Below are 23,389 nucleotides of genomic sequence, written 5' to 3'. Positions count from 1 at the left end.
CCATGAGAAAACAGCAACAAAATCCCACTAATTTCTTGAGCTCAGAAGTGAAATAAAATATTGTTTTTTAATGGGGTTTTCCTTTCCTTGCATGATACTCATTGAACAAGTAAAAGCCATATTGGAATATGTATTCTTCCTGAAACATTTAAATGGAAAGTCAGACTGTCAAGTTTTCAGTCTAAACCAAACAACCCTACACTTAGTTGGAAGACCTACTTCTGGGTGTAGCCTTTCATGTGTGTGCCCACGGCTACATCTGACTGCTTCTCTTGGGTTGAAAAAAAGATGGAAAAACAAACTCCCTGCCTCTCCCATGGGGTCCTGGTCCTTGAGCACCACATCAGCCCCAGCCTCCTTTAGCACTTTCCCCCCGGGGTACGGCTACTTTTGTATGTTGAGGTAGCTTGAGGTTGCTTCGGTTCTATTTTCTCTGAGTTTTTACTTTATATCTACTTTTTAGGTTTTGTTTTTCTTCTGGCATATAAGACAGACAGCAATACCCCCACTGAACTGAGTGATATCCATGGATTTCTAAGCTACTATATGTTAGCTTAACTACCATTTATTGAGGATTTACTACTTTTCCAGGCATTAAGTGCTGGAAGGGAAAAGTTGCCTCTAGTTGCCTCATCTGTAAAATGGGAGGTAGTAGTAGTTCCTGCATACTAGTTTGCATAAAGTGAGCCATGTGGACTGCTCCCTGGACCCTAGGGATGTTCCATCAAAGTGACCCCGTGGTCATACCAGTAGTGATTATAGTAGCAGTGATTAGTAAGGCAGTTTCTACCTCAGGGACCTCACGATCTTAAGATAAAGACAGATATAAAAGGAGAATTGCTCTTTTTTTTTTTAATAGATCTTTATTGGAGTATAATTGCTTCACAATACTGTGTTAGTTTCTGTTGTACACCAAAGTGAATCAGTCATATGCGTACATATGTCCCCATATCCCCTCTCTCTTGAGCCTCCCTCCCACCCTCCCTATCCCACCCTTCTAGGTCATCTCAAAGCACCGAGCTGATCTCCCTGTGCTGTGCTGCTGCTTCCCACTAGCTATCTGTTTTACATTTGGTAGCGTATATATGTCGATGCTACTCTCACTTCGCCCCAGTTTCCCCCTCCCACCCCGTGACCTCAAGTCCATTCTCTATGTCTATCTCTTTATTCCTCCCCTGCAACTAGAATCATCAGTACCATTTTTTTTTTAGATTCCATATATATTCATTAGAATACGGTATATGTTTTTCTCTTTCTGACTTCAGAACTGTTCTTTTTAAAAATAAAATTATGATTACAAAAAAATATGTTAAATTTAGATAATTTTAGAATAACAAAATATATTATTAAGGAAATAACCACCTGAGGTTAACCCACCATGTGGACTTTTTGATGGATCTTACTGCAATAGAGTATAAGGGTTAAGAGCAAGGAAGTCTAGTTCCAAGTTCAAATCCCCTTTCTGCTACTTAGTAGTATGACTTTGGACAAGTTACTTAAACGCTTTGGGCTCCTGTTTCCTGGTCCATGAAATGGCGAGCATAATAGTGCCTACCTGTTAATACAGGTTAGCTTTTACAATACAGTGCCTACTTTAGACTAACACTTAATTTGTGCTCAAAACTATTTTCTTTTCTTTTCGTACTGCGTGTATATATATTCATCTTTATATTTACCCATGTTAATTAGGATCATACACATGTACTCTCTTTAAAAATAAGATTTTAGGGAACTCCCTGGCTGTCCGGTGGTTAGGACTCTGAGCTTTCACTGCCAAGGGTGCAGGTTCAATCCCTGGTCGGGGAGCTAGGATCCCGCCAGCCGCACGGCCAAAAATAAAAAATAAAAATAAATAAATAAATAAATAAAAATAAGACTTTAAATGGCTGGCATAATCATTCATGAAGATATAAGATCATTTATTTAACAAATCTGATATTGTTAAACACAAGTGACTTCTCTCTTTTGTTATTATAAACAACGCTTGTTTTGCATTCTTATAATTGTCTTTTGCCTGCTTGTGATTATTACTTTGGATAATGTTTCTCAAAGTGGAATTGCTGGGTGAAAGAGTATAAATATCATTGTCTCTTGATACATATTGCCTACTGCCCCAGAAAACTTGATCAAATTACACTTTTACATAAATGTAACCTTTTCATGCATGTGGAAGACAGAGGTGGGTGCGTCCGCCTCAGAGGTAGAGATGCAGACAGCTTCCTCCAGCCCAGCTACTGCCCTCAGCTGTGAAATTCCCAGGCAGGAATTTCTACGCAGGACATGTTATAAACATCATATTACAAGCATCCCAAGCTCACTCCTCTGGAAGCAAATTATCGCTTCAGAGAATGTTGTTGTATTTTATTATCTATTATCTATATAGGCGCTTGTTATGTCATTTTTAAATTTTATGACTTGCACAGACACTGTGCTGGTGAACTGCTCTTATTCTAAGCAGTCAGGATGCACAGAGGGTTGGCATTTAGTATCTTACCCTCTGCCTTTGGTCCCTTTGCCACTGTTTTTACCGAGGAATATTTATAAAAAGAAAGACAAGAGGTTGAATGGCCGTAAGTTAACCTCCCTTTAAAAACTCATCTCGGGAAGGACAACCTGCCTCCTCCAACGATTTCATTTGCTCTGGGTTCTGGGGCGTTGTGTGATTGACACGACCTTTCCTAGTCAATAATGAGCTTGGAGGAACAGCTTACCATGCGACCCCACTACCGCTCTAGCCTTGCCCTTCTCTGGTGATCAAGAAGCTGCTGGTTCAAAGAGTGCCCTGTCTGATCTCATGGATCCCAGGGATCAAGAGCAATCGAGTCTCCAGATTCTTGCAGCTGGAAGCAGTCAGACACTGGGGTCCCCGGTCCAGCTCCGAGGATGGCTAAGCATGACTGCCAGGAGGGGGCATCGGCAGGAGCAGTTTGTTTGTTCTTTAAAATTGGCAGCAGCAATACTGGTGAATTAAACCCAGAATGTAAAATGCATTTTCATCTTGACGATGAAGCCCTTACTTTTGGTAGAGCGGATGTTACACTGAGTGAGATAATATAAACTTCGTGTTCAGTTAAAGCCAAGGACTCAGCACCTTCTAGTAAGACCTTAATGCTCTGCTTCCTTTGCGTTCCAACTTGCCAGTCCTCGTGGGACAAAGCTGATCTTTTCTGTACTTAGATAAGTAGCTCAGGTTACCGATGACATGTCGGAGGTATTTCCAACCAAGAAAATTTTTCTCCGAAGCTTTAGTAACAAATTTGTTAGTTCCCTTTTCTGCCGAAATGGCAAACCTTGAAGAGTTTCAGAAATGCGAACAGCCTTAGGGATGATAGCAGTATTATGAAAATAGTAATAAGTAATATCCCTACAGCAAGCTCCTTAGTCCTTGGAATATCCATCACCAGCTCTGTTTCCCTCTCGTCAGTCCAGGCATTGACAAAGCTTGTGAAATAATAGAAATGAAAGGCACTTTGACTTTGTATTTTCAATAGCATTTTCTTCTACCAGATTACGAAAGGCATACATGCCTGAGGCAGAGAACTTGGAAAATACAGAAAAGTCACCAAGAAAAATAATCTCCCAAGTAATCATAATTTCACTGCACAAAAGTAATCATTGTTAACATTTTGGTAAATGTTCTTAATTAAAGAGACTCTTAGAAGATGCCTGGGTCCACCAGCACCTCTTCTCCACACCATCGTGCACCTTGTTTGGAAAATCTGGAGTGCTCCTAAATCATTCCAAGAAAATTATTAGTTTTCTCAAATATCTCTGGAGGCGAGGCTATTGGCAGTCATTTCTAGTTTCTCACAAACCTTGAAGTTAGGAAATTCTTTGTGTAGCCCTTCAGTACTGGCCGGGGGTGAGGGGTATTTGGGTGCTTGTTCCAACTCTGCCCTTTATTTGCCCACAGGGTGGCCTCAGGCAAGTCCAGCCTTGCTGTTCTGTCTGAAAACCCTCCCAGCAGTAGCATCCACTAGCCCCAGCTCCTTAACCTCTCTGTTTCCCAACAAGTAAATTAATGAGTGGATCAGTAGGGGGCCTTTTTACATTAAAAATTATTTATTTAAAGAATGTCTATATGTATAACTGAGTCACTTTGCTGTACCGCAGAGATCGGCACAACATTGTAAATCAACTATCCTTCAATTTTAAAAATTAATAAAATTATTTATTTATTTGTAGAATTTATTTTTTACAGCAGTTTTAGGTTCATAGCAAAGCTGAGGGAAAGGTACAGAGATTTCCCATGTAACCTGCCCCCCTCCACGCCACCCCCAGTCTCCCTCATTATCAAAATCCCACACCAGAGAGGTATATTTGTTAGAACCGATGAACTTAACGTTTACATACCTTTATCACCTAAAGTTTATAGTTTACATTAAGGGTCACTCTTGGTGTTGTACATTCTATGGGTTTTAAAAAATGTAAAATGACATGTATCCATCAGTATAGTATTGTACGGAGTAGTTTCCACTCTGTATGTTATTTAGGACATTTAGGACATTCTGCCCTAAAAATCCTTTGTGCTCTGACTATTCAACCCACCCATTTCCCTAACCCCTGAAAACCACTGATATTTTTTTTACTGTCTTCTTAGTTTTGTCTTTTCTAGAATGTCATATAGTTGGAAACATATATTATGTAGTCTTTTCAGATTGGCTTCTTTCAGTCAGTAATATGAATTTAAGATTTTTCCATGTCTTTTGATGGCTTGACAGCTCGTCTCTTTTTTTTTTTTTTTTTTTGGCTGCATTGGGTCTTCGTTGCTGTGAGCGGGCTTTCTCTACTGTGGTGAGCGGGGTCTACCCTTCGTTGCAGTACGCGGGCTTCTCACTGCAGTGGCTTCTCTTGTTGTGGAGCACAGGCTCTCGGAGCACTGGCTTCAGTAGTTGCAGCACGTGGGCTTCAGTAGTTGTGGCATCATTTCTTTTTAGCGCTGAATAATATTCCATTGTCTGGAGGTACCACAGTTTATCCATTCACCTACTATAGGACATCTTGCCTCCAAGTTTTGGCAATTATGATTAATGGTGCTATAAATATCCATGTGCAGGTTTTTGTGTGGACATGAATGTTCAACTCATTTGGGTAAATACCAAGGAGCATGATTGCTGGCTTATATAGAAAGGGTATGTTTAGTTTTGTAAAAGTCTGCCGAACCGTCTTCCAAAGTGGCTACGCCATCTTTCATTTCTACCGGTAATGAGTGAGAGTTCCTGTTGCTCCACATCCTCGCCAGCATTTGCTGTTGTCAGTGTTTTAGACATCGGCCATTTTAATAGACCTGTAGCAGTATCTCATTGTTGTTCCAATTTTCAGTTCTCTACTGACATATGATGTGAAGCATCTTTTCATATACTTATTTTCCATTTCTATATCTTCTTCGGTGAAGTATCAGGTCTTTGGCCCATTTTTCAATTGGGTTGTTGGTTTTCTTTTTGTTGAGTTTCAAGTTCTTTGAGTATTTTGCTAAGAGTCCTTTAGCAAAGGTGTCTTTTGCAAATATTTTCTCCCAGTCTGTGGCTTGACTTGGCATCGTCCTGAGATCAGTGCTTTGTAAACCTTCTGCTAGAGCCTCATGTTTCAGAAGGAGCCTCTGGTCACCAGAGGATGGGGACGTGAGGCTGAGGAGGAGGGGCTGAGGGAACAGGCTCCAGTCTCCCCCTCTCCCTTTCTCCTGCTTTAATCAGAGAAGTTTGACTTCATTCAGTTTATAAACTATGTGAATGTTTCACGTGAAGTTCACTCTTTTAAAAGGATTTTGATTCTCAAAATGGTTTGAAAAACACTGAACTTAAATCCATAATTCTGGAATTCTGTGTCTCCTTTTTGCAACGTAATATGTCCTTTCACAAGGCTCTATTAAGGAGAAATGAGATAAGCCTGTCACAGTCATGTGATACTTTTTCAACACAGTTTTCATCTACTGTAGAGCTCACTTAAAATGATGGAACTGATACATCTAAAGAATAGGTATCATCTACATGTCCACTTATCTTTCTGAAATAGTAATTTTGGACACTAATTATCTTTTTCAAAATAATCAGCAAGAACTATCAGCCATTTCGCCATTTTGATTCTCTATCTAGGAAAAAAGGGGAAAAAAATATATCTGAATCTTTGTGGTTCTGGAGATAAATATGCAAACCAGCACCAAGAAGGGGTGGACTTTACAGTCACACAAGAAGGTGTCACTTCACAGTGACCAGCGTTGCTCATCACAGGGTTTTTAAATAGTGCTGTTCAACTCAGGATGATGTGAACATGTGCATTCAACCAACTATATATTCTTAGGTCATATGTCATTTTTTCTGGCTTTGCAGTTAAGTCAGATGAACGTTTAATGATGTTTTATAAACATCTGTATTCACACTAACCCAGTTTATTAACTTGGCAGAGGAGGGAGGGGTGTCCGGTTCATTATTTTGTTTATACATTGCCTATTCCACAGAGGATTAGAACTGGCTTACTAAATTTCATGTGATGCAGAGGGAGTAAGGCAGTAATTAACACAATCTGAAAAAAAAGGAAAATAATGTGAAGAAAATAATAAATTCAGGAGTCAGATTAGCACACAGTGGTCCATCTGTACAGTTGCTAGGAGTGGGCCACAAATTTGGCTCTCAGTTTCCTTTGCTGGGCCAAAGCAAAGGGAACACATTCTATTATAAGCTCCACTGGCTTTTAATAAAAATAAAATAAAATAGACTAGTTGTTTCACATAAAAACTCTCCTTTAGGCACATCTTGACAAGGTCTATTTCTCACAACCAGCACTCGATCAAGATTATGCAACTGAGAATTTGAGTGTTTTATTCTCTGATAAGAAAGTAGGGTGCAGATATTTGAGGTTGCCAGTTAAGGGAAGATCCATATATTTTGATAATCAGCTGGGCAGTTGTTAGGGATAAAGGCCTCCTATGAAAATTGTTAACTGTGTACAGGGTCTGATAGGATGGGCTCAAGCCCTGACCATTATACTAACAAGAGTGAAGGTCAGGACTGGGCCAAGGCATTGAGACGCTGTAGGATTCATAATGTGGAGCAGGAAGTATTCAAATGCTGTTTCATCTCATGATGTTCCAGATCAGGAGTCTAGTCTCCAATTTGCTGGTTCTGGGTCATTTTCCTCCCTGAATGTCTGGTGCAGATATCCAGGTGTGCTCTGTTTACTGCTGCTGTATAATAAATTACCCCAAAACTTAATGGCTAAAAAAAGAAAAAAAAGGTTTGGATTCTATTAGTCATGGATTTGGATAGAGCACAGAGGGCATGGACTGTTTCTTCTCCACCATGTCTGGGGCTGCAGGTGAGGGTCATCCACTGGGAGTAATTTGATAGTCGTGGGCCAGAGACATCTTAAAGGACTTTATTCACACGCCAGCGATTGATGCTGGCTGGAGCTGTCCACTGGGATGCTTATCTGTGGCCTTGGCTTCTTCACTACCTGTTGCACTGTACCCCTTACAAGACGGTGAGGCCTCCAGAAGCAAGTGTCCCAGATGACAGGCAGAAGCTGTATGCCTTGTATGACAGGCATGTCATACCTTAGAAGCCAGGTGGCGTCACCTCTATTCCATTCTATTGATTGCAAGCAAGTCATGGGTCCACCCAGACTCAAGGGAGGGCCATAACCCGCCCATCTCCATGACAGGAGTGCCAAGATCACATTGTAGAGACGCATGTCAGATGGGAGATATTGTTGTGGTCATTTTTGGAAAATAAATCTGCCCCAACGTGTGTAAAGAGCCACTCCCTGCTCTGCGTTGTTGCTCCGTTGTCTTTGAAATGCCAGGTGAGAAAAGGTGAGATGCAGGGAAACAAATTCAGCCAGAATGTTTTAACCTGCCTTTTCTGGGAAAAAAGTGAAACCCTCAAGGCCTCCTAAGACCAGGCTAGCTCACCTGAACTAGGCGTTCCCCATGGAACCTTGTGAACAAACCCCTTTGTATTAGATGGGCTGCACAGTTTCCATCAAGTGTCTCTTCAGACTGTCTTCTTCTTGACCTCAGAAAGGTAGTAATTGACTGGAGAATAGGAAAATCAGAACCCTGGCTGTTTCTTAATATATTACAGACATAATTAACAAAAAGAAGGCTCCTAAGCAATATAGATTCATAATGGCTTCATCCTAAAAGGTATAAGGCTAGGATACTATTTATTACAAAAAGTAAAGACTTTCATATATAAAACTGAGACATGTGGCTGCCACTAAAATTGTTTTTTTTTTTTTTAAGTGCACATTTGAGATTTCTTTTCAGGCCAATTAAATCAGTTCATCAGTTTCACCATCTGAAATCATTAAGAGATTTGTCTTTTGAGTCTGCTTGAATGCATTGATATACCAAGTATTCACCTTCAAGAAAAATCTATTAGATTTCATTAAAAATTACATTAAATTGATGAATGTCACTGAATCATTCATAGATGAGTTCATAGTCATCTGTGCCAAAAGGGCAGTCACGGGTATATAGTGATGCCAAAATTAAAAGACCGCCATGGTCCCTGTTGTGTTGTCATCTTCTCTGTGATCCCTCTCACTGAGACCACTTAGAAGACAACCTGGAGGAGTGTAAGATCTTACAAAGTCTAGAGTAACAGTAAACGTTTGCTGGAGGATTGGGCTATGAACAACTTCTTCACCTTTCAGTAAATAATCACACATTGGTAGAAGGATGGAAGTTTCCTACATATGGACAAATATTGCTCAAAGCAATACTCTTTTTGTTCAATTCATAAAATGAGAAGTCAGTTCCTGCATGGTACAGAGCAATCTCTGAAATCTTAGTAATGTTGGGAGCTGCATCTTTGAATGATAACTAACTAAACATTCTGGCATCCTGGGCTTACCTCTTGATTCTTTGAACTTATCGGTTGCTATGAATTATGTTAGTATTCAGAATGAATGGTTAGCATGACAGGGGATGATGAGGCGGTTCTAGAATCTAGATCGTGCTTTCTATAACAAAATGTGGCAATACTGGCATTTGGGAAGAGAAATAATTTCTGACTATGCAACCGAAGCCCTTAGAAATGTGGAAAATGGCAACAAAAGGAGGTATACAAAGCATCCCTCTGACTTCATCTGTCTTTATACAAATGTATTCACTTATACAGTCAGTAAGTCATAAAACACTTCTCATATTGCATTAGAGTAGGGCAACTATAACAAATAGGCCCCAAAATGTATAACGACCCAAACAAATGGAGGTTTGTTTCTTCTTTACTTACCAGTGCTGGGTGCTTGAATAGGTTAGTGTCAGAGCCTTCTTCCATGTGGTCGTGCAGGGACTCTGCAGTATTAATTGGGTGACTTCCATGGTCATCCTAAGAGTTATCTCTATTCTAACCAGCCCAGCCAGAAAGGGGAAAGAAGCATGGAGGACCACAATGTGGCAAGGAAATGAAAGGAGAGGACATTCTCAAAGTAGCTTCAGCATCATGATAAGGCATTTTTCACTGAAGATAACGGTCAGTGTTTTCGAGAGCTTACATTGTAGTAGCCACAAAAGAACAAATCATGGTATCATGTGATTCCTAATCCTAGCTGAGCATCAGACTCATCAAGGGGGAGCTTTTTTGTTTTGTTTTGTTTTTAAAGTATTATTTATTTATTTATGGCTGTGTTGGGTCTTCGCTTCTGTGCGAGGACTTTCTCTAGTTGCGGCGAGCGGGGGCCACTCTTCATCACGGCGCGCGGGCCTCTCACTATCGCGGCCTCTCGTTGCGGAGCACAGGCTCCAGACGCACAGGCTCAGTAATTATGGCTCACGGGCCCAGCTGCTTCACGGCATGTGGGATCTTCCCAGACCAGGGCTCGAACCCGTGTCCCCTGCATTGGCAGGCAGATTCTCAACCACGGCACCACCAGGGAAGCCCGAGGGGGAGTTTTTAAGAAGCACAGATACAAGAGCTCCACCCTCAGCTTTCGGTCAGCAGATCTGGGTGGAACCTGAGCAGCCACGTCTTGGAAAACCCCACAGAAGAGTCTGAGAGGCAGCCATGCTTGGGGATCACAAAGCTTGGGGATAAATCTCTTACAATTGCCAGGAACCAATACCAGTCTAATAAAACATGCATATCCCTTTGACTAGCCCAACGCGAAATAGATAACAGTTTATCCCTATACGTTGTTTTTTTTACAAAAATGTAATTTCATGTAGTTTCACAACTGTCATAAAGGAGGAATAATATTGAACTAATTTAAAATAAAATGCTATGTCTTTTAATGCAGATGTCCAGGCTCGACTACAGTAGAAAATATGATAAAGTAGTAAAATGCTTACATGTGTTTATAATGAATGTTTGGATATAAGATGATTAGAAGCCTTTTTTTTTTTTTTACTATTTTATTTTATTTATTTATTTATTTATGGCTGTGTTGGGTCTTCGTTTCTGTGCGAGGGCTTTCTCTAGTTGCTGCAAGCGGGGGCCACTCTTCATCGCGGTGCGCGGGCCTCTCACTATCGCAGCCTCTCTTGTTGCGGAGCACAGGCTCCAGACGCGCAGGCTCAGTAATTGTGGCTCACGGGCCCAGTTGCTCCGCGGCATGTGGGATCTTCCCAGACCAGGGCTTGAACCCGTGTCCCCTGCGTTGGCAGGCGGATTCGCAACCACTGCGCCACCAGGGAAGCCCTAGAAGCCTTTTTATACAAGAAATACAGGCATGTGAAAAAGCAGAGGTAGAGTTGGGACACCTGAATAAGAAAACTGAAAAACTAACCAAAACCTATTTCTATATGATAAGAAGAGAGAAATTACATTGATTTAGTAATAATATGCCAAGAAAAACTAAAGACTGCGAAAGCAAACAAAGTAACCCCCTCAAAGCAGGTCAAGCCAGTGCCAAAGTAAACAGAAACATATACCCTATCTTACATATATAGGAAATACATACCCTATCTACTATACTCAAAGCAAATATTCAGTTTCTAGCACGTAGAAAGGCCTTGGGGACCATATCCTCTGGATGAGTGATGGAAAAGAGATGATGGGTTGGAAAAAGAAACAGCAATACATATAGAAGTTGATCAAGAAGCGTGTGGGAAACCTCTACAGGTAACGTCAGCGTAAGACAGAACGACAAGAGCCTCAAAATAACGTTAATATGTACTTTTCATAAAATGGATTTCTTATCATGCTACAAAATTATTTAAAAACACACGGGAGGCAATAACACAATATTTCATTGATGTCTACTATTTTATAATTGTGGATTCTAATTTCGTTGAGAAGAGCCTTACATCTCTTCTATACATTTGCAACCAGTTGTGTTGCTTTTGTAGTACTCAGACAACTGCACTGAAATCGCCTCAACTAGGTGTGTAGTGGGAAGGCTTATATCATACATTCAACTGACAAATTGAATTAAACTTTAATTTAATATTTAATCTAAATTAAAATATTAAATGTATTTAATTTAATGTATTAAATACATTAGTTGATAATTTTGAGAAAATATATTCCCTTTAAGCTTTCCTCTCTATAGCCAACTCGCATCCTGGACCTCTTGGGAACAGCCGTACCAAAGCTTTTCAAGACTTTTCACTACAGTTTTTCATTTGGAGTAGGATTAGTTCAGTAGGACACTCAAGAAAAACATCCTTCATTGTTTGGGACTGTCCCGCGCATTGCAGGACATCCAGCTCAGCCCTTCCCACTAAGGGGCTTCAGCGACCACGAGCTGTCCGACACCCCCCCAGGACCAGCAGTAAGTACCAGGAGGAGGGGCCGCAGTTGGAGGTGAAGGCTAACACAGATGCAGTGCTTGTGAAACGGTCAGCCTTGAAGGCAGTTACGAGCAAACACACCGTTGGGTTGTGGAAGCCATTCCCAGCAGCCCACCTGCAAGGCTGATCTGCCAATGAATCCCTGGGTCGTCCATGAGCCAGATCCGAAAAGAAGCTCTTTCTTATTCCAGCTGAGCGGCAGCTTTCTGGCCTAGACCACTTACAGCTGTGGGTTTGAGGAGTTTTCTTCACTCTCTTTTTCCTTTGAGTCATTCCCTTTGCTCTTCTGGTCAAGCTGCTATAGATGGAATGACTGTCCCAGGGTCCGTTGTCACGTTCTTCCTTCTGGAAAAGACAAAAAAGAAAATGGCCTTACCTGAAGACTGTCCTCAAGCATCCGGTGAGCCTCAGCCTTCCACACTTCTCCGGGAACAGGTAGATGTGCCCCTCAGTGGAGGTCAGCGGCCGGGTGTGCGGGACCTTGGGCTGTGCTAGTGTTTCCTCTGGACACAGTCACATGCACACATGCACTACCGTGTCCATACCTGCATTCTTCCAGCTGCGGAAGACTCCATCATCTGGAAAAGTGATGAGGGGTGGCAAGGGTGTTCCCGTGGGGCGGAGCAAAAAGGAGGAAGGAAGGAAGAGAGTGTCCAAGCAGAGAACGAGAAGGAGGGAGAAAGCAAGAGCAAGGGTCACTGAGAGCCAGAGAGGCAGAAAGGCTGAGATCTCTTGTCTGTGGGGTGTCCCGCTCCCCATTCTTTTCTGCCACCCGCTTTCTCCATAGACTCTTCCTAAAAGCTCCCAATGTTGGCTGCAAGATTCAGAATACGTAGAGGCTCAGATCTGCCAACAGCACGTCAAGACTGGATGATGACATACAGATTGTTTTTTTCCATCTTTGGGATTTGGAGCAGCCTGGGGAGTTGCAAAAGCCTGCCTTGTTGTAAGACTCTTTCTGAAGGCTCGCACTGTCTGATCACTGGCTCCGTGCTGCTGGGAACACTGGCGCAGCTGTCCAGGGTGGCAGGGACCACCTGGGATATGGAAATTACCGGGAACCCTGCTTGGCTTTTGCCAGAGCACCTGAAGCATTCTGGGAATTGGGATTTCTGTTGTTTCTCTCCACCGGCCCCTTAGGGGCAAAAGGCAGCAAACACGGACCACGTTTTTTGCCAGAAAAACCCAAAAGGAAGATGGCTGCAGTTGTCAATTACTGGCATTTCAACAGGACTGTATATTTATTTCGAAGTATATTTGCACGGCTAGGAAGCATCTCACAAGGATGAGATGATAAGCTGTGTTGGTGCCAAAACAGGACTAGAAAAACAGGCTTGTTCTGAGAATGGCTTGCATCCCGAGAGTCAGTGTTAAGAAATCCTTCCTCCACAGGCAATAGCTGCTCTTAAGACATTAATGCTTAAAAGAAAATAAGGCTTGGAATCCCTATCTCAGGACACGCTGTCCGCACACAGTAGGTTCTCAATGAGAGCATGCGGGAGGGAGGAGCCCACGGGAGGATGCGGAACCAGCAGCACAAGGGAAAAGCACACTCCCCAGAGCCTGAGTGCCAAGGCTCTTACCTCCACAGGAGAGGGCAGAGTGCAACGCAGGCCCTCAGGACGCCCATGATTCTGCACAGGGTGCCCTCACCCAGTGCACGCAAGCAGGAGGAGCAGGTGCCGCCAAGTGTCACCTTCCCACGCGGGGACATGGAAGCTCCTTGGTTCTGTGGTTTCCTTGAACAAGAATGGGATTATTGGTGAACGAGGCCAGCATCCTGGGTGGTAACAAAAAAGGAAACTGGTAGAAAACACATCATCCAAGTTGGATTAACTCAGCTCTGTGGCCTGGGCAGGTTCCCAGGACATCCAGCCAGACGCAGGGCCTCTGAGAGACGCAAGGCTAGAATGTGTGTGATGACGTGAGGGCAGGGAGAGGCATGGCCGTGGGGCTCTGGAGAGGCTGCCCCTGACCCCTCAACCCACTGGCACACACCTCCCTTGCCATCCGTTACCTCCTGGCCAACACCAAGGCCACTAGACATTTGCCCATTTTTCTAGTGGACACAATCTTTCTCAGAAGCCCACACGGAACATAAGTAATCCAGCAATTTCTTTCTCATCCCACTGCCTGTCCACTGCTTACTCATTCTGTGCTCAATTTCCTTTGGATCAGAGTGCCTCTGGGTATCAAAACTACATTATCCTATTCTACTGCCTGTAAGCCAAGAGCCTGACCATTCTGGTTTTGCTATTGTTGTATTTGTTTTAAATATTAGCCCTTTTCCATTCCAGGCAATTACAACTGTATTTACTGTAAGTTCCTCTGTGTGGGTGTTTTCCCCATTCCCAACCTACAGGCTGCTGTGTGAGCAGTAATTCATACTGCGTTACAAGTACAAAGTCGGGGATTCATAAACTTGGGGGCCTTTAACTTGAAAATACCAGTGAGGATGGGGGGAGGGGAGGAGAAGAAATATACTTATGGGTGGGCCAGTGGGCTCGTAAGACCAAGAAAAAAAATGTTGCTAAATAGACGTACGTCTTGAGAAAAATACCGCGTCATCTGCCCCCTGCGAGATGATGCGTTTGGGTAGGTTGAGCTGATTTCTGCAGTGTTTACTTGATAAAACAGCCATCGTTGTGGTCCCGAGACAAGAATACTCCATCCTGCCCTCCTTTTGCTTTCAGTACTTCTCACCTCTTTATCACTCACCTTCCTCTGCTCCTTGGGCTGAGCTCACAACTTAAGTCAAAGAGTCAGGATTCTTTCAGTTGCAAGTGACAGAAACCCCACTAACACTATCTTGAGCAAACAGGGGATTTATGGATTCATGTGTTAGAAAGGACATCATGGAAGCTTAAGGTCAAATGAAAAAAGTAAGAACCAGGACCTTATGACAGGAAGCAGGATTTCTCCCTTCCCTCCCCTCCCCCCTCCTGCCTCCCCCGCGAAACTATCGCCTCTGCGGGTCGTTGCTGGGCTCCATTCTGCAGGGGGAGCTCCGCGTACCTGGAAGATGGCGCTTACAAGTCCCCCATTCTCATCCTCCCGGTGCCTCCACCCTAGAGGAAGGAACTTCCGCCCACAACTTCCATATACAAGCTCAGAGAAAGCTCTGGTTGTCTATCTCGGGGCTAATACTATCCAAAAGGATAGAGTGACCTGATTGTCTAATTTCAGCCTTGAGTCTACCTGTGGCCCCGAGAGCAGGATTTATTACCAGAAGAAAGGCAAGAGGGGAAAAAAAAAAAGCAAAAAAACATGCCTGGCAGTGAAAACCAGCAGTTCCCAGGGTCCTCTCTACCCTCCCATCATAAACCTTTCAGCTGAGGATGAAAAGTACGAAGGCCCCAAAGCTGACCTGAACTGTAACAGAAAATTAAATCCTACCTGGAAAAATTGCCTGTCAGTCACTTAGCAAATCACTTTTGCTCTCTCCGTGCCGCTCACGGAGAGGTCACGTGTCTCCTTAGAGTCTCCGCTATAAAACCGGATGCAGAGTCAGCACACTGGCTCATTCTCCACTCTGCTCCATCCCGTCGAGTTTGCTCAGCAGGTTAATGCAGCTCTCTGCCCTTCGGATTCTTCATGTGAAAAGGAACACTAATGCCTCCTTCGTGGAGTTGTCGTTAGCGTTGGTGACAGGCGTGTCAGAGGAGAGGTGGCTGGTATTAACCATCACGGCCCCAAGGCGAACAGTGCCTTTCCAGGGAATCTTGATGACAAATCCTGGAAACTGGCTCCCACACAGGGGGCCACATGAGTTTCCTAAACATGTGCTCTCACACACGTACATTCCTAAGGAATTTTGCATGGTTGCCTGGACCGAATAGATCCCGAACTTCCCCGTTGCCGGGCGGGGGTGGGGGGTGGGGTGGGGTGGGGGGAGGGGCACTGTCTGAGTCTTACGTCCCACGCACATGCCCAGCTTCCTGGACCTCATCCTCTTTGAGCTTCTCTATCTCACTCTCTCTCTGCACATTCAGGAGTGTACACATTTCTGTCCAGCACCCTGAAGTCTCTGGAAGAGAAGGACCATATCCACCGTGTCCTGGACAAGATCACAGACACCTTGATCCATCTGATGGCCAAAGCGGGCCTGACTCTGCAGCAACAGCACCGGCGTCTGGCCCAGCTCCTCCTCATCCTCTCTCACATCAGGCACATGAGGTGAGGCGTCCTTGGGTTTCCCATGGGAGAGACGTAAAGAAATCAAGCCCCCAACAATATGTTACAGCTGGCCCAGGACGGGCTGATGCCTGAGAACAGATAACACACTCGGGACGGTTCCCGGCACATAGCATAAAGGCTGTGGGAGGCTAGCAGAGGGAGGCAGTAACTCTGTCTGGGGTGTGGGCGGGTGTCAGAGAAGCCTTCAGAGAGGAGATGATACTTAACGCTGAGTTTGGCGCATGCGCAAGATCTTAAGCCGGGGAAGAGTGTGCAGCGTGCAGCTCAGGGGAGGAGGGTCCCGTTTGGTTGTTCACTCTGCCCCAGCCAATCAGGGGAAGTCTGCGAGCACACTCGTCCTCGGAGAGCACTGCGCATGTCCATTACTGTTCCTGTGTCGCACTCTCCTTACTTACAAGTGGAAATTCTAAATGAGGGACTCTGGGTCCAAACGCCTCGTGGCTGGTCAGCGTTGACTCCTCCATCCCTCTCAATCCATTCTTGTCACCCCCGTTGCCATTACCCTTGCCCGAGCCACCATCATCTCCTCCTGGATTTCTGCCCCAGCTGCCTAACCTGTCTCCCTGTCTTCATCTCAGAGCCTTTCTAATCCATTCTCCACAGTAGAGCCAGTGTGATCATTCTGATACCAAATCTTATCACATTGCTTTCCTACTTAAAGCCTTGAAGTGGCTTCCCATTGCTTTTAGATGAAAGTATAAATCCATTTATTTTGCTTATATTCCTTCTTATGCTCTAGCCTTACTTAACTTTTAGGACTTCCTGGTAGTCTGGGCTGTAGCCCTAATCAGCTGTTCTCTGAGTCAAGGGGGACTTCCGCTTCAGGCTGCAGATAGGCTGCACAGCTGTTTACCTCCTCTGGGCTCACGTACACATCTGCGGGTCAGCTGATGGAAGCAGGGCACAGCTGGGAGACTCTGCATCTGGCTGCAGGCCTGAAGGTTGGCCAGGTGACTACCCTGTGTGCCTCTTGCCCTCCTTGTAGCCACAGGAGAGCTGGGACATGTTCTCCTCATATTGATGGCAGAGGCACAAGAAAGTGAGTCTGTTTGGGGAAGTGCATTTTAATCTTTTAGTTAAGTCATGTCCACGAACATTCCACTGGCCAAGCAAGTCACATGATAAAGCCCAAAGTCAAGGATCATGGACACATGGCACAGAGAGTGAATCTTTCCAAACAGTAAGGTAATCTATCATAGCTTAGATACGACTGCTTGCAGGAAGCATCTCCTGACCCTTAACACCTAGGTGAGATTTATACCCTGTTCTTCCTGATTGTTACTGCTCATTTTTTATCTTTCAGCACCATTAGACTGTAAACTCTGTGAGGCAGTTATCACAACCCATTTTGCTTACTCTGTGTACCCAGTACCACCTAGCATAGGGCTTGGCACGTAGTAACTACTCAATAAATATTTTCTATAGAAGGATGATAGCAGAGGAAATAGAGCCTTTCTGTGCCAGAAGGTAAAAGTGGCCTTGTTTCCATTCTAAATGGCTGGCCAGAGGCTTAGTGGGTGCCATTCCCGTGAACAGAACCCAGCCTGCAGGGAAGAGATGAAGAAAGTATCGGATTCTTTACTCCAGAAAGGCCACAACAGTGGTGAAGTAATGACACTCCTGCCTGATGAAGTCTCTATGACCTTGTGCTTACACCAGAACCCCAGGAATGAAAAAGAGATTCTGCTTCTTAGTGGCTATGAGGGAAGGGCCAAGGTGTCTAGAAAGAGTTAGATTAATTTTTAAGGGGTCTTCAGACCTTGAGACTGAGTCAAATGGCAAGAAGTTCATCCCATCAAAGTCCCAGGTGCCTCCTTTTCTGGAGATAACTTTGCCAACTGTTAGCTTCTTGAGAAAACAAATGTATCTTTCTTTGTATGTCCCACAGTGCCTTACATGTCGTATATACTCACAACATTATTCCTGAGTGAATGAGTGAATAAATGAATGAATGAACAAATTACCTGAGGTTTTTCCTATGAATTTGAAATTCACAAATGATGGCTTTCACTTGGCAAAGTTGGGGAGAAAGTGACTGCAGTCTCTGTTCTCAGGGAGTCCCCAAGAATCCCTGTGTCACAGATGAAGGACTCACATTGGCCAAGTTGAGTAGGTGACTGCATTTGGAGTACACATTTTCAGTCCTTTCCCATCCATTTCTTTTGATGAATATTACGCAGAGGGAAGAGGGGGATAGATCAGAATAACATAATCCCCTACCAAATTTCCTGACCGAGAGAGTAACCTTCCCCTTGAAGAAAATGTATTAGCTCTACTCCAAGCTAGGAATTTCACTGATGTAGAAACCATGTATCACAGATGAGGGGTTTTTTTTTTTGTAGGAATTGCTGAATTTTCAAATCCATTAACTGCTTGTCAGCATTAGCCAGCCTAATTAGTTAATACCAAGTATATTTGCACTGCATATACAGGCCTTGCTAGTTTTACTGGCAACACGTGGCCAAGGGCAACGGCAGCGAGAGTTCCTGTTTGAATTGTGTGATGAGCTGGAGAGAAGTTGCTATTCTATTCCAAGCTTTGAGCTTTCTCTCTCTCACTCTCACACACACACACACACCCACATACCAACAACAATATTATGGTGCCTCATTACAGCCAATCTAAATCACGGAACTCTGTTGTGTTAAGCTTGGCCCCAGCCATATGTTGTTATTCAGAGCATTTAACACCAGATTTCATCCGATGGTAAATGTGATTCATTAGGTTGCAAGAGGAAGACGGTGTCAGATCCAGGGGCATTTAACTTTAACAGCATTTTAAATTAAAACAAAAACAAAAAAACAAAATCCCACTGAAAAACGTAATTTAGGTGGTTGTGTTATATGGCCCTAATCACTCTGATGCTGTGTTTTCATGGTGCATCTCCAGCTAGGGCTGACTTTTCCCCTACTGAAAATGCAAATGTTTTTTAGGATGTTCTTGGTCTGTCTACTCATGATCCATGATTCTTTCTAAAGAAATGTCAAGCTAGAGAATAGTTTTTGTTTTTTTTTCTCCTGGTGGTAGTGTGGTGGGGACAGAGCAGAGATGTAGCTGGTGGAGGACAGGGCTGGGGGTCGGGGGAAGAGTGGTAAAAGGAGAAGCGTCATTTACATGCATTTCCCTAGGTCCATCTATCCCGTATTTTCTGAGCTTTTACCATGTCCTTGCCACTGTTGGAGACCTACAGGATGGACAAATTGCAGCCCCTCACCGAACTTGCACAATGTGTGTTGGGATGTGGGTTGGCAGTGTGTGTGTGTGTGCACGTGCTTATGGAACAAGAATAAACATACATACAGACATACACACCTAGGAGAATTTCAGGTTGTCATAGCGCTGGGAGAAAAACAGTAACATGAAAGCCAACGGCTAAACCTGCAGGGCCTGGAACCGAATGCCACCGGGGTCATGGGAGGCCTTTCAGAGGAGGTGGCATTCGAAGATCTGGGGGAAGTTCATCCAGGTGGGGGGACAGCAAGTGCAGATACCCTGAGTCTGGAAGTCTTGCTTTGTTTCTTTAGGGCCAGCATGAAAACTAGGGCGGTTAAAGGGAGTAGGTTAGGGAGAGAGGCAGAACAAGCCATGTCAGTTGGACCTTGCATAGCACGGACAGAAATTTAGATTTTATTCTGAGTTACATGGGAAGCAACTGAACAGTTTGAAGCAAGGGAACTTCTTGAATGGTTTATTGCACATTTAAAAAGCTCTTTCCTGGAAATCTGAAAAAGAGGGGATGTATGTATACGTAACTGATTCACTTTGCTGTACAGCAGAAACTAACACAGCATTGTAGAGCAACTATACTCCAAGAAGAATTAATAAAAAATAAAGTAAAATAACAATCTAAAAATAAATTAATTAATTAAATTAAAAAATAAAAACTCTTTCCTACATGGTAGCCTATCTCATCTGTTCTCTTTTTAGATGTAACTGTGATAGAGGCAAAGAAATTCACCTGCATAGTAAATCCTAAACTGGCTCTTTAAATAGGAAGAAAGGTTGGCATATCAGTGTCACTGGGGTTTTTCTTACTTGCCCTTCCTCGGCATTTCAGCAGTCCCGGATCTGGGGATGGTCTAAAGTGGTCCTGTCTGTGTCTTCCCGCCCACAGTAACAAAGGCATGGAGCATCTGTACAGCATGAAGTGCAAGAATGTGGTGCCTCTCTATGACCTGCTGCTGGAGATGCTGGATGCGCACCGCCTGCACGCCCCAGCCAATTTCGGGAGCGCACCCACGGAGGACGTGAACCAGAGCCAGCTGGCCACCGCCGGCTCAACTTCATCACATTCCTTGCAAACGTATTACATCACCGGGGAGGCAGAGAATTTCCCCACCACAGTCTGAGAGCTCCCCGGCTCCCCCACGGTTCTGAGAATCCCTGTCGCACTTTACCCACATCATGCATCACTCTGGCCGACTTCTGCCCCTGCACACACTCTGGCATGCACCCAGCGCTGGCTTTCTAATATGGGTGGCCATTCATTTGCTCGCTCAGTTCTAAGTGGCATGCCTTCTTTTGGGAACAGCCAAAGGGATTCCAGGGCTACTTTCTTTGTAACAGCTCTGTCTCTCTCTCTCCCTTTGCTACCTTACTCAGCATGAGGATTCCCTTAGCGTTTCATGACTGAGCTCCGTCTACGAGCTGGGCTCAGATGACTGTGCACTTTAGCTACTTGTGACCCAAGGCCTGGAGAGTGGACATTTCACCTCCGTGAATGTGAAGCACTTTTTAATGGATCTTATTTAAGCATAAGCCACAGGAAAGAATTGAAAGTGGCTCCTTTAATTGCTGACTTGGAGAAAGCTAGGTCCAGGGTTCATTATAACATCCTCTTGTATTCCTATAGTAACATATCATTTTCTTAAAGTCAGACCTTAAAGCTTCTGCTCTGTTGCGTGGCTGTAGCAGAATAGCCGGTGATTGTCCAACCACTTCCCCTATAGGAATACAAGATGCACACAGGGAAAGAAGAGCCCCTAATTGTCAAGACTTGGTCAGCTAAATACACTGCACCTTCAGATTTGCTGAATGCTTTACCGTTAGCTTTTGAGAGCACTAGGTATAGGTCATGGGTTCCAATTAATTCTTGCTTCCCATGGGCCCATGGAAAACAGCAAGTTGATCCCAGTTAAGTCACCTCCACATACACCAGTTTCTTTGTGAGAGATAAATTCTTGTTTTGTTTTTTTTTTTCATTTTATAAAAGAAAGCCCTCTCCCCCCCAGGACTTGCAGTAAATGGGCTTCAGGACCTGTTCTGGTGTGATCTCACTCTTATCAGCAGAGGGCGCTCTGCTCGGCTCTTCCTGGTGTGTAACTTACAAGGTGAATTAGTCAGGTGTAGCGCCCAGGCTATGACCAAGGGCAGTTTAAATGCGCAGGCACCCTGGTGACACTTTTAGCCCTGGAGCACTGGGCTTAATAGTAAATGTGCACGATTCTTGTAGGTACTAGAGACCAAAGAGGAAAGCAGGGCAGAAACTGGATAAAACTGTGAGGCTCAGGGTGGCGCTGCCACAGGCTGCAGCCGCTTAGGAGTGCTACTGGCAGACCCCATACTGCACTGCAGGGCTGCCCTGGGGTCCATGGGGCAGTCCTCCTCTTCCTCATCTCCCCGCATGGCCCAGGTTGGAGGCACAGTCTGAGCCGGGGAGGAGGGCCAGGACTGGAGCGCTCCGAACTCAGGCTGCCTGGGGCCTGGTCAGACCACACCTGCCCTCGGTTGTTTAGAGCTCATCCAAAAATCAGGGTTTGGCCTTGAGGGGGAAAACAAACAAACAAACAAACTTCCCTAGAGTCTATTTCATTAACCTTCATAAGCCAAGAGAGCAAGACTAGAATTGGGCCACAGGAATCCTTAAACCTATAGGCTAAACAAGAGAGGCCTACGCCAGCCACAGGGCAGATTTCCCTGGGTCTTTTCTTCTCTAAAGCAATTATGGATTATTTCCCCTTTTCAGCTAAAAAGAAAGTTTGGTTTCCTCTGGTGACCGCATTGTCTGTAACTCAAACCCCAGTGATAGGCAATGTGTTAGCCAACAACCCAGCCAAGCTTCTAGGGCTTCTCTTGGGATGCCCGTTTCAAAAGCGGATTTCATCCATTTCCAATGACCCAATCAGTGATCACCAAAGGACTGGGAACCTGGGAGGGCCAAAAAAAAAACGAGTTGTTTTTCACAAGTGCATCTAAATTTGGGGGCAATTTTATGTATCAATATCTGCAGTAAGAATGTTTAGAACATAATTCTTTTGTTGTTTTTGTTTAAGAAGCACCTTATATAGTATAATATATATTTTTTTGAAATTGCAATGCTTGTTTGTCAGACAATTGAATGTAGTAATTCTGTTCTGGATTTAATTTGACTGGGTTAACATTCAAAACCAAGGAAAAATGTTTACTTTTTTTGTATTACTACCTTGTGATGTAGTCATTGATGCCTAAGGCCTGGTGATTATTCATTTAAATGAAGATCACATTTCATATCAACTTTTATATCCACAGTAGACAAAATAGCACTAATCCAGATGCCTATTGTTGGATACTGAATGATAGACAATCATATGTAGCAGAGATTATGCCTGAAAAGGAAAATTATTCAGGGCAGCTAATTTTGCTTTACCAAAATATAAGTAGTAATATTTTTGGACAGTAGTGAATGGGTCAGTGGGTTCTTTTTAATGTTTATACTTAGATTTTCTTTTAAAAAAAATAAAAACAACAAAAAAAATTCTAGGACTATAGGTGATGTAATACCAGCTAAATCCAAACAATAATCCAGTGGAGGGTTTTACATTATTCATCTGAGATGTTTGTATTCATGTTAAGATACTACTACATTTGAAATGGGGCAGAGAACACCAGATGGTTGGTATGTTAGCCCAGGAGTTTCAAGTAATTTTAAAAATCTCTTCTTATTTGAAGTGCCACTAATGGACAGCTGATACTTTGCCGCTGACATTACTCTTGGGTGTAGGGAATATGCTGTATTTTTCCCCCCACGCTGAGACAATTTAAAGTTTGAAAGCCATGGTCGATCGGGGTGGGGTGGGTGGGTTAGGGTAGGGTGGGGAAGTGGGTTTAGGAATTTGAAGAATGGGAAATATCGTAATAAGAGTCTTGAAAGTATTTTGAAGCAGATCAATACTGGCGCCTGGGGTATGCACCAGGGTTCAGTATTTCACTTGTGCCCTGTTAACCACAAATAAGTAGCTGTATCTGACAGCCATTCAGATACAATGGCAGCTTGAGTTCTAGGGAAGAACTAGTGGCATCTGCAGTACAGTCCAAGGAATAGCTAGTGGTCTGTGTTTCTTTTAGCCATTGCCTAGCTCCAGGCTTGCGGTAATGATTCTGCAATGCTGTCATGCAACAGAGAGGCTAGTTCATCCAAAGAGAAGACCCTACGTAGGTTGCAAAATCCAGCCCCTAAGGAAGTGTAGTCGTTGATTAGATTTC

General features: G+C 43.8%; 1 protein-coding gene and 1 long non-coding RNA gene across 2 annotated transcripts in view; one reads left to right on the top strand and one right to left on the bottom strand.

Annotated features, from left to right (window-relative positions):
• The window catches only part of ESR1 (estrogen receptor 1), a 258,433-nt gene extending 235,475 nt beyond the window's left edge, over window positions 1-22,958 (top strand). The window contains exons 7-8 of the mRNA XM_057528224.1: window positions 15,724-15,907; window positions 20,043-22,958. Of these exons, the coding sequence (XP_057384207.1) occupies window positions 15,724-15,907; window positions 20,043-20,277 (419 nt within the window). The 3' untranslated portion in view covers window positions 20,278-22,958. The remainder of the gene's footprint in view (window positions 1-15,723; window positions 15,908-20,042) is intronic.
• On the bottom strand, window positions 11,483-15,351 carry LOC130704784 (uncharacterized). Its single transcript, XR_009005264.1, has 3 exons — window positions 15,128-15,351; window positions 13,315-13,470; window positions 11,483-12,076 (listed from the first exon to the last, which is right to left on the bottom strand). It is a non-coding gene; the product is annotated as an uncharacterized LOC130704784 (long non-coding RNA).
• Window positions 22,959-23,389: the final 431 nt, after the last annotated feature.

This window comes from Balaenoptera acutorostrata, chromosome 14, assembly GCF_949987535.1.
Source record: "Balaenoptera acutorostrata chromosome 14, mBalAcu1.1, whole genome shotgun sequence".
NCBI lineage: Eukaryota > Metazoa > Chordata > Mammalia > Artiodactyla > Balaenopteridae > Balaenoptera > Balaenoptera acutorostrata.
This window is presented reverse-complemented; position numbering and strand designations above follow the sequence as displayed.